Source organism: Schistocerca nitens, chromosome 3 (genome assembly GCF_023898315.1).
Source record: "Schistocerca nitens isolate TAMUIC-IGC-003100 chromosome 3, iqSchNite1.1, whole genome shotgun sequence".
NCBI classification, from domain to species: domain Eukaryota; kingdom Metazoa; phylum Arthropoda; class Insecta; order Orthoptera; family Acrididae; genus Schistocerca; species Schistocerca nitens.
The window spans coordinates 451,188,624-451,201,128 of NC_064616.1; the positions used below are offsets into that span (position 1 = coordinate 451,188,624).

The 12,505-nt window shown below is 52.6% G+C and overlaps 1 protein-coding gene across 1 annotated transcript in view; it reads left to right on the forward strand.

Annotated features, from left to right (window-relative positions):
* Window positions 1–9,995, forward strand: part of LOC126249272 (trichohyalin-like) — a 30,975-nt gene extending 20,980 nt beyond the window's left edge. The window contains exon 2 of the mRNA XM_049950926.1: window positions 3,314–9,995. Coding sequence (XP_049806883.1) covers window positions 3,314–9,995 — 6,682 coding nt within the window. The remainder of the gene's footprint in view (window positions 1–3,313) is intronic.
* The last annotated feature ends 2,510 nt before the right edge of the window (window positions 9,996–12,505 follow it).

Here is a 12,505-nt window from a genome sequence, read left to right on the forward strand (position 1 = left end):
CGCGCCAGCAGGCGGGAACATGTCCCTCAATCCAGATGCGATTGTAAGTACGAAGAAGAAAACCTTTACCCGCAGGAGAAAGGTTCTTCAGCATCTGAATATGAATAGAATCAGGCCCTGGAGCGGAGGACCGTGATCGGCCAAGTGCGGTTTCGAGTTCCCGCATGGTGAATGGGGCATTATAACTTTCACGATTCGAGGAGCGGAAGTTAGGTGGCCTAGCCTCCTCTGCCTGTTTGCGGGGGAGGAAGGCAGGGTGGTAATGAGCGGAGCTCGAAACCTCTGCGAAAAAGCGGCCGAAGGCATTGGAGACAGCCTCAGGGGCCACAAGGACGTCATTCGCGACCGTCAAGCCAGAAACTGGTGAGTGGACCTTAGTGCCAGATAGCCGGCGCAGGCTACCCCAGACAACAGAAGGAGTAAAACTGTTGAAGGTGCTTGTGAAAGCAGCCAAGCTGGCTTTCTTGCTTTCTTTAATAATACGACGACACTGTGCACGTAATCGTTTATAATTGACACAATTCGCCACTGTAGGGTGGCGTTTAAAGGCGCGTAAAGCACGTCGACGAGCACGTAGAGCGTCTCTACATGCTGCGGTCCACCAGGGGACCGGTACGCGACGTGGAGAAGAAGTAGGGTGAGGGATGGAATATTCAGCAGCAGAGAGAATGACTTCCGTGAGGTGTGCGACCTGACTATCGCAGCTTGGGAATGTTTGATCCTGAAAGGTCGCCCTTGAAGAGAAGAGCCCCCAGTCTGCTTTGGAGATGTTCCAACTAGATGAGCACGGAGAGGGGGTATGCTGCAGGAGATGGATAACACACGGGAAGTGGTCGCTCGAATATGTATCAGAAAGAGCATACCACTCGAACCGGCGTGCAAGTTGGGGAGTACATATAGAGAGATCTAAATGGGAATAGGTGTGAGATGTATCCGAAAGAAAAGTAGGGGCGCCAGTATTGAGGCAGACGAGATTGAACTGGTTGAAAAGGTCTGCTAACAGGGAGCCCCTCGGGCAGGATGCTGGAGAGCCCCAAAGGGGATGGTGGGCATTGAAGTCTCCAGTTAACAAAAATGGTGCAGGTAGCTGAGCAATAAGTTGCATCATGTCTGCCCTGGTAACGGCAGACGACGATGGAGTGTAAACGGTACAAATGGAAAATGTAAAAGTGGGGAGAGTAATGCGGATGGCAACTGCCTGCAGGCCGGTGTGCAACGTGATGGGATCGTAGTAAATATCATCCCGGACCAGCAACATAACCCCTCCATGAGCTGGGATACCTACCACAGGGGTAAGTCAAAACGCACAGAGGTGTAGTGTGCCAAGGCAATTTGATCGCATGGGCGTAGCTTCGTTTCCTGGAGGGCTACGACGAGCGGACGGTGCAAGCGAAGCAGCAACTTCAAGTCCTCTCGGTTGGAGCGAATGCTGCGAATAGTCCAGTGAATAAGTGCCATCGTAAGAAAAAAGGAAGATGAAAGAAGGGGTCACCTCGAAGGCCGCTGAGGGCCTGGCTTCGAGCGAGCACTGCCGCCGCTATCAGTAGGCGGACAGTCATCGTCCATTGGGTCTATAGGTTCATCGGCCATCTTGGGAAGATGGCCGGGAGGGGGAGCTTCCTCCGCCGGTGAACGGCCAGATGTTCGGCTACCAGCGGTGCGGCCAGGCGAAAGGGATGACGGCCTGGGGCGGCAACCGCTGGGTGGCGCAGGAGAAGAAATGCGCCGTGGCGGAGAAGGGGAACTGTGCTTCCTATTAGCCTTCTTGGATGGTCGTTTGGTGGAAGTACCGGACGAAGGCTGGGAGGTCGAGGTACGTAGGAAGTCTGCACGGGACGGTTCCTTCTTGAAGGCCCGTGCAACTGACTTCTGGGTCTTCGTCTTAGCAGAAGCTGATGAAGGGGCTGGTGTCTGTGGGGTGATGGGACGAAGAGGAGACGTCGACCGCGCGATCTTAGCACTGGCCGAACGGACGACCGTGGTGCTGAAGGTCAGATCGCAGGTCTGGGTTGCCACCTCCCTGGTAGTCCGAGGAGAGGCGAGGACAGTACTGTATTTCCCCGCTGGGAGCAGCGTGGGCTTCCTACTAGCCAATAGCTTGCGAGCAGCCGAGGTGGACACTTTCTCTTTGACCCGAATTTCCTGGATACAGCGTTCTTCCTTATAGACAGGACAGTCGCGGGAGGATGCAGCATGGTCACCCTGACAGTTCACACAACGAGGAGACGGAGGTGGACAGTCACCCTCATGGGCATCCCTGCCACAAGTGACACATTTAGCCGCATTGGAACAAGATTGGCGAGTGTGATTAAAACGCTGACACTGGTAGCAGCGCGTAGGTGTCGGGACATAGGGGCGAACTGAAATGACCTCATAGCCCGCCTTGATGCGCGATGGCAGTTTAACACTATCGAAGGTCAAGAAAAGTGTCCGGGTCGGTACAAGGTCATTGTTGACCTTTTTCATGACCCTATGGACAGCCGTCACGCCCTGCTCAGCGAGGAAAGATTGAATCTCCTCGTCAGTCAAACCGTCGAGGGATCTAGTGTAGACCACACCACGAGACGAATTCAAAGTTCGGTGAGCCTCCACCCGGACAGGGAATGTGTACAGGAGTGTGGCCCGAAGCAGTTTTTGTGCCTGAAAGGCGCTCTCAGTTTCGAGTAATAAGGTACCGTTACGCAACCTGGTACAGGATTTGACAGATCCGGCTATGGCATCGACGCCCTTCTGGATAACGAAAGGGTTGACAGAGGAAAAATCCTTCCTGTCCTCAGATCGAGAAACGACGAGGAACTGTGGGGTAGGCGGTAGTACTTTTGTCACTGGTAGCTGGTCACGTTTCCGTTTTTGGGCAGAAGTCGAGAGAGATGGAGTGAAATCCATTGCGGAGAAATACCCCATGATTGCCAGCGTCTCCGATGGCGCGCTCCTTCCTTGTGGGGACCCTCTCAGAGGGCACTCCCGCCTTAGGTGAATGTTTACACCTCAGGTCACACCTCCCGAGAAACAGACGGAGGGACCAATCGGCATGGTCAGAAGGTATCAGCTCAGGCAATCACCCCTCCCCGGGCCTGGCCTTTACCAGGGGGTACGCGCGTGCCTTACATGTCTACCCAGGGCGGGGAATTACGCGTTACCCCGTCACCGGCTACGCGTGCGAACGCGTGGGTCGGCCTTCAGGCGCGCACAGGGAGGAAGGAAGAAGAGGAGGAAAAAGGAGAGAGAGAGAGAGAGAGAGAGAGAGAGAGAGAGAGAGAGAGAGAGAGAGAGAGAGAGAGGACTGTCTCAAACGCCGAGGCGGACACCAGAGGAGGCAACGAGAAGGAGGCAACGAGAAGGAGGCAACGAGAAGGAGGCAACGAGAAGGAGGCAACGAGAAGGAGGCAACGAGAAGGAGGCAACGAGAAGGAGGCAACGAGAAGGAGGCAACGAGAAGGAGGCAACGAGAAGGAGGCAACGAGAAGGAGGCAACGAGAAGGAGGCAACGAGAAGGAGGCAACGAGAAGGAGGCAACGAGAAGGAGGCAACGAGAAGGAGGCAACGAGAAGGAGGCAACGAGAAGGAGGCAACGAGAAGGAGGCAACGAGAAGGAGGCAACGAGAAGGAGGCAACGAGAAGGAGGCAACGAGAAGGAGGCAACGAGAAGGAGGCAACGAGAAGGAGGCAACGAGAAGGAGGCAACGAGAAGGAGGCAACGAGAAGGAGGCAACGAGAAGGAGGCAACGAGAAGGAGGCAACGAGAAGGAGGCAACGAGAAGAAGGCAACGAGAAGAAGGCAACGAGAAGAAGGCAACGAGAAGAAGGCAACGAGAAGAAGGCAACGAGAAGAAGGCAACGAGAAGAAGGCAACGAGAAGAAGGCAACGAGAAGAAGGCAACGAGAAGAAGGCAACGAGAAGAAGGCAACGAGAAGAAGGCAACGAGAAGAAGGCAACGAGAAGAAGGCAACGAGAAGAAGGCAACGAGAAGAAGGCAACGAGAAGAAGGCAACGAGAAGAAGGCAACGAGAAGAAGGCAACGAGAAGAAGGCAACGAGAAGAAGGCAACGAGAAGAAGGCAACGAGAAGAAGGCAACGAGAAGAAGGCAACGAGAAGAAGGCAACGAGAAGAAGGCAACGAGAAGAAGGCAACGAGAAGAAGGCAACGAGAAGAAGGCAACGAGAAGAAGGCAACGAGAAGAAGGCAACGAGAAGAAGGCAACGAGAAGAAGGCAACGAGAAGAAGGCAACGAGAAGAAGGCAACGAGAAGAAGGCAACGAGAAGAAGGCAACGAGAAGAAGGCAACGAGAAGAAGGCAACGAGAAGAAGGCAACGAGAAGAAGGCAACGAGAAGAAGGCAACGAGAAGAAGGCAACGAGAAGAAGGCAACGAGAAGAAGGCAACGAGAAGAAGGCAACGAGAAGAAGGCAACGAGAAGAAGGCAACGAGAAGAAGGCAACGAGAAGAAGGCAACGAGAAGAAGGCAACGAGAAGAAGGCAACGAGAAGAAGGCAACGAGAAGAAGGCAACGAGAAGAAGGCAACGAGAAGAAGGCAACGAGAAGAAGGCAACGAGAAGAAGGCAACGAGAAGAAGGCAACGAGAAGAAGGCAACGAGAAGAAGGCAACGAGAAGAAGGCAACGAGAAGAAGGCAACGAGAAGAAGGCAACGAGAAGAAGGCAACGAGAAGAAGGCAACGAGAAGAAGGCAACGAGAAGAAGGCAACGAGAAGAAGGCAACGAGAAGAAGGCAACGAGAAGAAGGCAACGAGAAGAAGGCAACGAGAAGAAGGCAACGAGAAGAAGGCAACGAGAAGAAGGCAACGAGAAGAAGGCAACGAGAAGAAGGCAACGAGAAGAAGGCAACGAGAAGAAGGCAACGAGAAGAAGGCAACGAGAAGAAGGCAACGAGAAGAAGGCAACGAGAAGAAGGCAACGAGAAGAAGGCAACGAGAAGAAGGCAACGAGAAGAAGGCAACGAGAAGAAGGCAACGAGAAGAAGGCAACGAGAAGAAGGCAACGAGAAGAAGGCAACGAGAAGAAGGCAACGAGAAGAAGGCAACGAGAAGAAGGCAACGAGAAGAAGGCAACGAGAAGAAGGCAACGAGAAGAAGGCAACGAGAAGAAGGCAACGAGAAGAAGGCAACGAGAAGAAGGCAACGAGAAGAAGGCAACGAGAAGAAGGCAACGAGAAGAAGGCAACGAGAAGAAGGCAACGAGAAGAAGGCAACGAGAAGAAGGCAACGAGAAGAAGGCAACGAGAAGAAGGCAACGAGAAGAAGGCAACGAGAAGAAGGCAACGAGAAGAAGGCAACGAGAAGAAGGCAACGAGAAGAAGGCAACGAGAAGAAGGCAACGAGAAGAAGGCAACGAGAAGAAGGCAACGAGAAGAAGGCAACGAGAAGAAGGCAACGAGAAGAAGGCAACGAGAAGAAGGCAACGAGAAGAAGGCAACGAGAAGAAGGCAACGAGAAGAAGGCAACGAGAAGAAGGCAACGAGAAGAAGGCAACGAGAAGAAGGCAACGAGAAGAAGGCAACGAGAAGAAGGCAACGAGAAGAAGGCAACGAGAAGAAGGCAACGAGAAGAAGGCAACGAGAAGAAGGCAACGAGAAGAAGGCAACGAGAAGAAGGCAACGAGAAGAAGGCAACGAGAAGAAGGCAACGAGAAGAAGGCAACGAGAAGAAGGCAACGAGAAGAAGGCAACGAGAAGAAGGCAACGAGAAGAAGGCAACGAGAAGAAGGCAACGAGAAGAAGGCAACGAGAAGAAGGCAACGAGAAGAAGGCAACGAGAAGAAGGCAACGAGAAGAAGGCAACGAGAAGAAGGCAACGAGAAGAAGGCAACGAGAAGAAGGCAACGAGAAGAAGGCAACGAGAAGAAGGCAACGAGAAGAAGGCAACGAGAAGAAGGCAACGAGAAGAAGGCAACGAGAAGAAGGCAACGAGAAGAAGGCAACGAGAAGAAGGCAACGAGAAGAAGGCAACGAGAAGAAGGCAACGAGAAGAAGGCAACGAGAAGAAGGCAACGAGAAGAAGGCAACGAGAAGAAGGCAACGAGAAGAAGGCAACGAGAAGAAGGCAACGAGAAGAAGGCAACGAGAAGAAGGCAACGAGAAGAAGGCAACGAGAAGAAGGCAACGAGAAGAAGGCAACGAGAAGAAGGCAACGAGAAGAAGGCAACGAGAAGAAGGCAACGAGAAGAAGGCAACGAGAAGAAGGCAACGAGAAGAAGGCAACGAGAAGAAGGCAACGAGAAGAAGGCAACGAGAAGAAGGCAACGAGAAGAAGGCAACGAGAAGAAGGCAACGAGAAGAAGGCAACGAGAAGAAGGCAACGAGAAGAAGGCAACGAGAAGAAGGCAACGAGAAGAAGGCAACGAGAAGAAGGCAACGAGAAGAAGGCAACGAGAAGAAGGCAACGAGAAGAAGGCAACGAGAAGAAGGCAACGAGAAGAAGGCAACGAGAAGAAGGCAACGAGAAGAAGGCAACGAGAAGAAGGCAACGAGAAGAAGGCAACGAGAAGAAGGCAACGAGAAGAAGGCAACGAGAAGAAGGCAACGAGAAGAAGGCAACGAGAAGAAGGCAACGAGAAGAAGGCAACGAGAAGAAGGCAACGAGAAGAAGGCAACGAGAAGAAGGCAACGAGAAGAAGGCAACGAGAAGAAGGCAACGAGAAGAAGGCAACGAGAAGAAGGCAACGAGAAGAAGGCAACGAGAAGAAGGCAACGAGAAGAAGGCAACGAGAAGAAGGCAACGAGAAGAAGGCAACGAGAAGAAGGCAACGAGAAGAAGGCAACGAGAAGAAGGCAACGAGAAGAAGGCAACGAGAAGAAGGCAACGAGAAGAAGGCAACGAGAAGAAGGCAACGAGAAGAAGGCAACGAGAAGAAGGCAACGAGAAGAAGGCAACGAGAAGAAGGCAAGGAGAAGAAGGCAAGGAGAAGAAGGCAAGGAGAAGAAGGCAAGGAGAAGAAGGCAAGGAGAAGAAGGCAAGGAGAAGAAGGCAAGGAGAAGAAGGCAAGGAGAAGAAGGCAAGGAGAAGAAGGCAACGAGAAGAAGGCAACGAGAAGAAGGCAACGAGAAGAAGGCAACGAGAAGAAGGCAACGAGAAGAAGGCAACGAGAAGAAGGCAACGAGAAGAAGGCAACGAGAAGAAGGCAACGAGAAGAAGGCAAGGAGAAGAAGGCAAGGAGAAGAAGGCAAGGAGAAGAAGGCAAGGAGAAGAAGGCAAGGAGAAGAAGGCAAGGAGAAGAAGGCAAGGAGAAGAAGGCAAGGAGAAGAAGGCAAGGAGAAGAAGGCAAGGAGAAGAAGGCAAGGAGAAGAAGGCAAGGAGAAGAAGGCAAGGAGAAGAAGGCAAGGAGAAGAAGGCAAGGAGAAGAAGGCAAGGAGAAGAAGGCAAGGAGAAGAAGGCAAGGAGAAGAAGGCAAGGAGAAGAAGGCAAGGAGAAGAAGGCAAGGAGAAGAAGGCAAGGAGAAGAAGGCAAGGAGAAGAAGGCAAGGAGAAGAAGGCAGGGAGAAGAAGGCAGGGAGAAGAAGGCAGGGAGAAGAAGGCAGGGAGAAGAAGGCAGGGAGAAGAAGGCAGGGAGAAGAAGGCAGGGAGAAGAAGGCAGGGAGAAGAAGGCAGGGAGAAGAAGGCAGGGAGAAGAAGGCAGGGAGAAGAAGGCAGGGAGAAGAAGGCAGGGAGAAGAAGGCAGGGAGAAGAAGGCAGGGAGAAGAAGGCAGGGAGAAGAAGGCAGGGAGAAGAAGGCAGGGAGAAGAAGGCAGGGAGAAGAAGGCAGGGAGAAGAAGGCAGGGAGAAGAAGGCAGGGAGAAGAAGGCAGGGAGAAGAAGGCAGGGAGAAGAAGGCAGGGAGAAGAAGGCAGGGAGAAGAAGGCAGGGAGAAGAAGGCAGGGAGAAGAAGGCAGGGAGAAGAAGGCAGGGAGAAGAAGGCAGGGAGAAGAAGGCAGGGAGAAGAAGGCAGGGAGAAGAAGGCAGGGAGAAGAAGGCAGGGAGAAGAAGGCAGGGAGAAGAAGGCAGGGAGAAGAAGGCAGGGAGAAGAAGGCAGGGAGAAGAAGGCAGGGAGAAGAAGGCAGGGAGAAGAAGGCAGGGAGAAGAAGGCAGGGAGAAGAAGGCAGGGAGAAGAAGGCAGGGAGAAGAAGGCAGGGAGAAGAAGGCAGGGAGAAGAAGGCAGGGAGAAGAAGGCAGGGAGAAGAAGGCAGGGAGAAGAAGGCAGGGAGAAGAAGGCAGGGAGAAGAAGGCAGGGAGAAGAAGGCAGGGAGAAGAAGGCAGGGAGAAGAAGGCAGGGAGAAGAAGGCAGGGAGAAGAAGGCAGGGAGAAGAAGGCAGGGAGAAGAAGGCAGGGAGAAGAAGGCAGGGAGAAGAAGGCAGGGAGAAGAAGGCAGGGAGAAGAAGGCAGGGAGAAGAAGGCAGGGAGAAGAAGGCAGGGAGAAGAAGGCAGGGAGAAGAAGGCAGGGAGAAGAAGGCAGGGAGAAGAAGGCAGGGAGAAGAAGGCAGGGAGAAGAAGGCAGGGAGAAGAAGGCAGGGAGAAGAAGGCAGGGAGAAGAAGGCAGGGAGAAGAAGGCAGGGAGAAGAAGGCAGGGAGAAGAAGGCAGGGAGAAGAAGGCAGGGAGAAGAAGGCAGGGAGAAGAAGGCAGGGAGAAGAAGGCAGGGAGAAGAAGGCAGGGAGAAGAAGGCAGGGAGAAGAAGGCAGGGAGAAGAAGGCAGGGAGAAGAAGGCAGGGAGAAGAAGGCAGGGAGAAGAAGGCAGGGAGAAGAAGGCAGGGAGAAGAAGGCAGGGAGAAGAAGGCAGGGAGAAGAAGGCAGGGAGAAGAAGGCAGGGAGAAGAAGGCAGGGAGAAGAAGGCAGGGAGAAGAAGGCAGGGAGAAGAAGGCAGGGAGAAGAAGGCAGGGAGAAGAAGGCAGGGAGAAGAAGGCAGGGAGAAGAAGGCAGGGAGAAGAAGGCAGGGAGAAGAAGGCAGGGAGAAGAAGGCAGGGAGAAGAAGGCAGGGAGAAGAAGGCAGGGAGAAGAAGGCAGGGAGAAGAAGGCAGGGAGAAGAAGGCAGGGAGAAGAAGGCAGGGAGAAGAAGGCAGGGAGAAGAAGGCAGGGAGAAGAAGGCAGGGAGAAGAAGGCAGGGAGAAGAAGGCAGGGAGAAGAAGGCAGGGAGAAGAAGGCAGGGAGAAGAAGGCAGGGAGAAGAAGGCAGGGAGAAGAAGGCAGGGAGAAGAAGGCAGGGAGAAGAAGGCAGGGAGAAGAAGGCAGGGAGAAGAAGGCAGGGAGAAGAAGGCAGGGAGAAGAAGGCAGGGAGAAGAAGGCAGGGAGAAGAAGGCAGGGAGAAGAAGGCAGGGAGAAGAAGGCAGGGAGAAGAAGGCAGGGAGAAGAAGGCAGGGAGAAGAAGGCAGGGAGAAGAAGGCAGGGAGAAGAAGGCAGGGAGAAGAAGGCAGGGAGAAGAAGGCAGGGAGAAGAAGGCAGGGAGAAGAAGGCAGGGAGAAGAAGGCAGGGAGAAGAAGGCAGGGAGAAGAAGGCAGGGAGAAGAAGGCAGGGAGAAGAAGGCAGGGAGAAGAAGGCAGGGAGAAGAAGGCAGGGAGAAGAAGGCAGGGAGAAGAAGGCAGGGAGAAGAAGGCAGGGAGAAGAAGGCAGGGAGAAGAAGGCAGGGAGAAGAAGGCAGGGAGAAGAAGGCAGGGAGAAGAAGGCAGGGAGAAGAAGGCAGGGAGAAGAAGGCAGGGAGAAGAAGGCAGGGAGAAGAAGGCAGGGAGAAGAAGGCAGGGAGAAGAAGGCAGGGAGAAGAAGGCAGGGAGAAGAAGGCAGGGAGAAGAAGGCAGGGAGAAGAAGGCAGGGAGAAGAAGGCAGGGAGAAGAAGGCAGGGAGAAGAAGGCAGGGAGAAGAAGGCAGGGAGAAGAAGGCAGGGAGAAGAAGGCAGGGAGAAGAAGGCAGGGAGAAGAAGGCAGGGAGAAGAAGGCAGGGAGAAGAAGGCAGGGAGAAGAAGGCAATGAGAAGTCAAGGAGAAGAAGGCAATGAGAAGGCAAGGAGAAGAAGGCAATGAGAAGGCAAGGAGAAGAAGGCAATGAGAAGGCAAGGAGAAGAAGGCAATGAGAAGGCAAGGAGAAGAAGGCAATGAGAAGGCAAGGAGAAGAAGGCAATGAGAAGGCAAGGAGAAGAAGGCAATGAGAAGGCAAGGAGAAGAAGGCAATGAGAAGGCAAGGAGATTATGCAGGGGAAAGAGTAAGGAAGACAGTGAGGTGGAGAAGAGCAAAGAAAGGAACCAACCAAAGAAAGGAAGAAACGAGAAGTGAAAAAGCAAAATGACCGCAAATAGAGGTCGCGGAACCGTCCGTCTCCGGACGCAGGCGCTAACTACCCCCTTGAGGGGGAGGGACTCCTTTTAGTCGCCTCTTACGACAGGCAGGAATACCTCGGGCCTATTCTTACCCCGGACCCGCAGGGGGAGGAGGAGAGTCATGAACAGAAAGATGTAGGGGTGTCGACTCAGCGGCTGTCTCTACTACAAAGGCACAGAAGCATCGGCTTGCTTATGCAGTCTGTCTGTCGCGTCAAACGCTGAAAAACCGTTGGTGCTGTGCACTGGCAATGCAGAGGCCAGCCGGGCTAAGATATCACGTGGCGACACCGTCTAAGGGGATCTGCGAGTCGGTGAAGGAGAAGGTAATTTGCCTTTGGTGGACTTCTTCGAGCCTTTCCAGTTGGAGGAAAACTGGAAGACTCGAGTGTTGGATGTAAAAAGTATTCACATGAGAGCTGCTCCTGTCCTTTCCAGCATACCTGTTGTGGAACTGGTGGCTTCGTCCCTTGAGCCGAGAGTCTGATGGCTTGTTACAGGGCTGGACGAGGAGGAGGAGGAGGAGGCGGAGGCGGAGGGGGGCAGAGAGAGAGAGAGAGAGAGAGAGAGAGAGAGAGAGAGAGAGAGAGAGAGAGAGAGAGATGGCGATGCTACCTCGACACCTCACAACGTCAGAACTGAATTGGAGGGCGCATGTCTGTATGGCCATATCCTTCATGGAGAGAAGGGTAACAAGAATAGAACTATAGGTGCCAGATGGAAGAACACAAGGTTTGCGACTAACCAGTTACTTGCGAGCGACTGGGTGAGACTTTTTCCTTTACCCAGATCTGTGACAGCCCGCTCATCAAGATACATTGGACAATCCAGAGGGGAGGCGGCATGGCAGCCATTGCAGTTGATACAGCGGGGAGGAGGAGGTGGACAATCACTCTCGTGCACATCCCAGGATACATGCTTGACTGGGTGGTGACAAGACGTTCTAGTCTGGTTGAAACGATGACACTGGTAGCAGCGCATCGGGTTCGGAATGTATGGCCGGACTGTGATAATTTCATAGCCTGCTTTGATCTTGGATGGAAGCACCGCTCTTCAAGGTCAGGAAAAGTGTGTGGGTCGACACTAAAGAGGAACCTATCTATTTCATCACTCAATGGACGGCACTGGCAACCTGATCAGAGAGAAGATTTGATCACTGCCACAGCCGAACTGTCGAGCAGCTTAGTGTAAATAACACCACAAAGAGGAATTGAGTTCTATGGGCATCGACACGAAAGGGGTAACCATGGAGAAGCGAGGCGGTAAGCAGTTTCTCTGCTTGAGAATCAGGAGTCTCCAAAAGCGAAGTGCCGCCGCACACCGAACAACAACGCATCGTTTCCACACTATCTTGGATGAATCGTTGGCATCAACACTTCCGTATTTCCCATCGTGTCCCAGTAGCCAGTAGGCTACCACTCCTTTGCCTTTGTTGGATCTACTGAAGGACAGGTGACTGCCTGATTATCTTTTCTACCAGAGACATTTGTAGCACATATCTTACGGCAGTGTGTCAGAACTCACGGGACACTTCCAACGGCCATGGCTTATCTGCGCCTTCACGACTCCTTAACTCCTTTGAATCTGTTGTTCTGAAGGTCAACTCTGATGACACCATCACAAAAAATGCGTGAACAGCTGAGTGTCCCCTGGTCAGATCCATCTGCGTAACAATCTTTATGTATTATTATTGAAAAGTCAACTTTCAAAAACGCCGTCTTCAGTAAGACGTTTCCTTTGGTAAGCTTTAAAGTACCGGGTCTCTGGAGGTACTAAGCCTGCAGTTTGTTCCATTCCATACTAATTAAGAAATACTTTCGAGTTCAGCTATCATGGCCACTCCGCGTGTAACGGTTTTCAATAATCGTCCCTTTATATTTTTTTACCGACTTCCATACATTACATTTTCTAGAGCGGTATCATATAGCACTCAGGCATCCTAACTGGAGGCCGTTCACAAGGGAGAATACGGAGAATTGGCTCCAGTCAATCAGCTTGAAGTATAAATATAACAATCTGAAAGTGAAGGTCACAATTTTTATTATAAACTTAAGGTGACGGCAACCCTGAATTGCCTTTATTAATGGTAACTAGCCTCAACCTTGCAAGGTCACAGATCAACCGTTGTATGAGCAACGTCAAAATTGCAACACGGAATGGATAGGAGACAACACTCTTGAGGTTAATTCAAGGACGCACTAACCTCACCCTGCCTC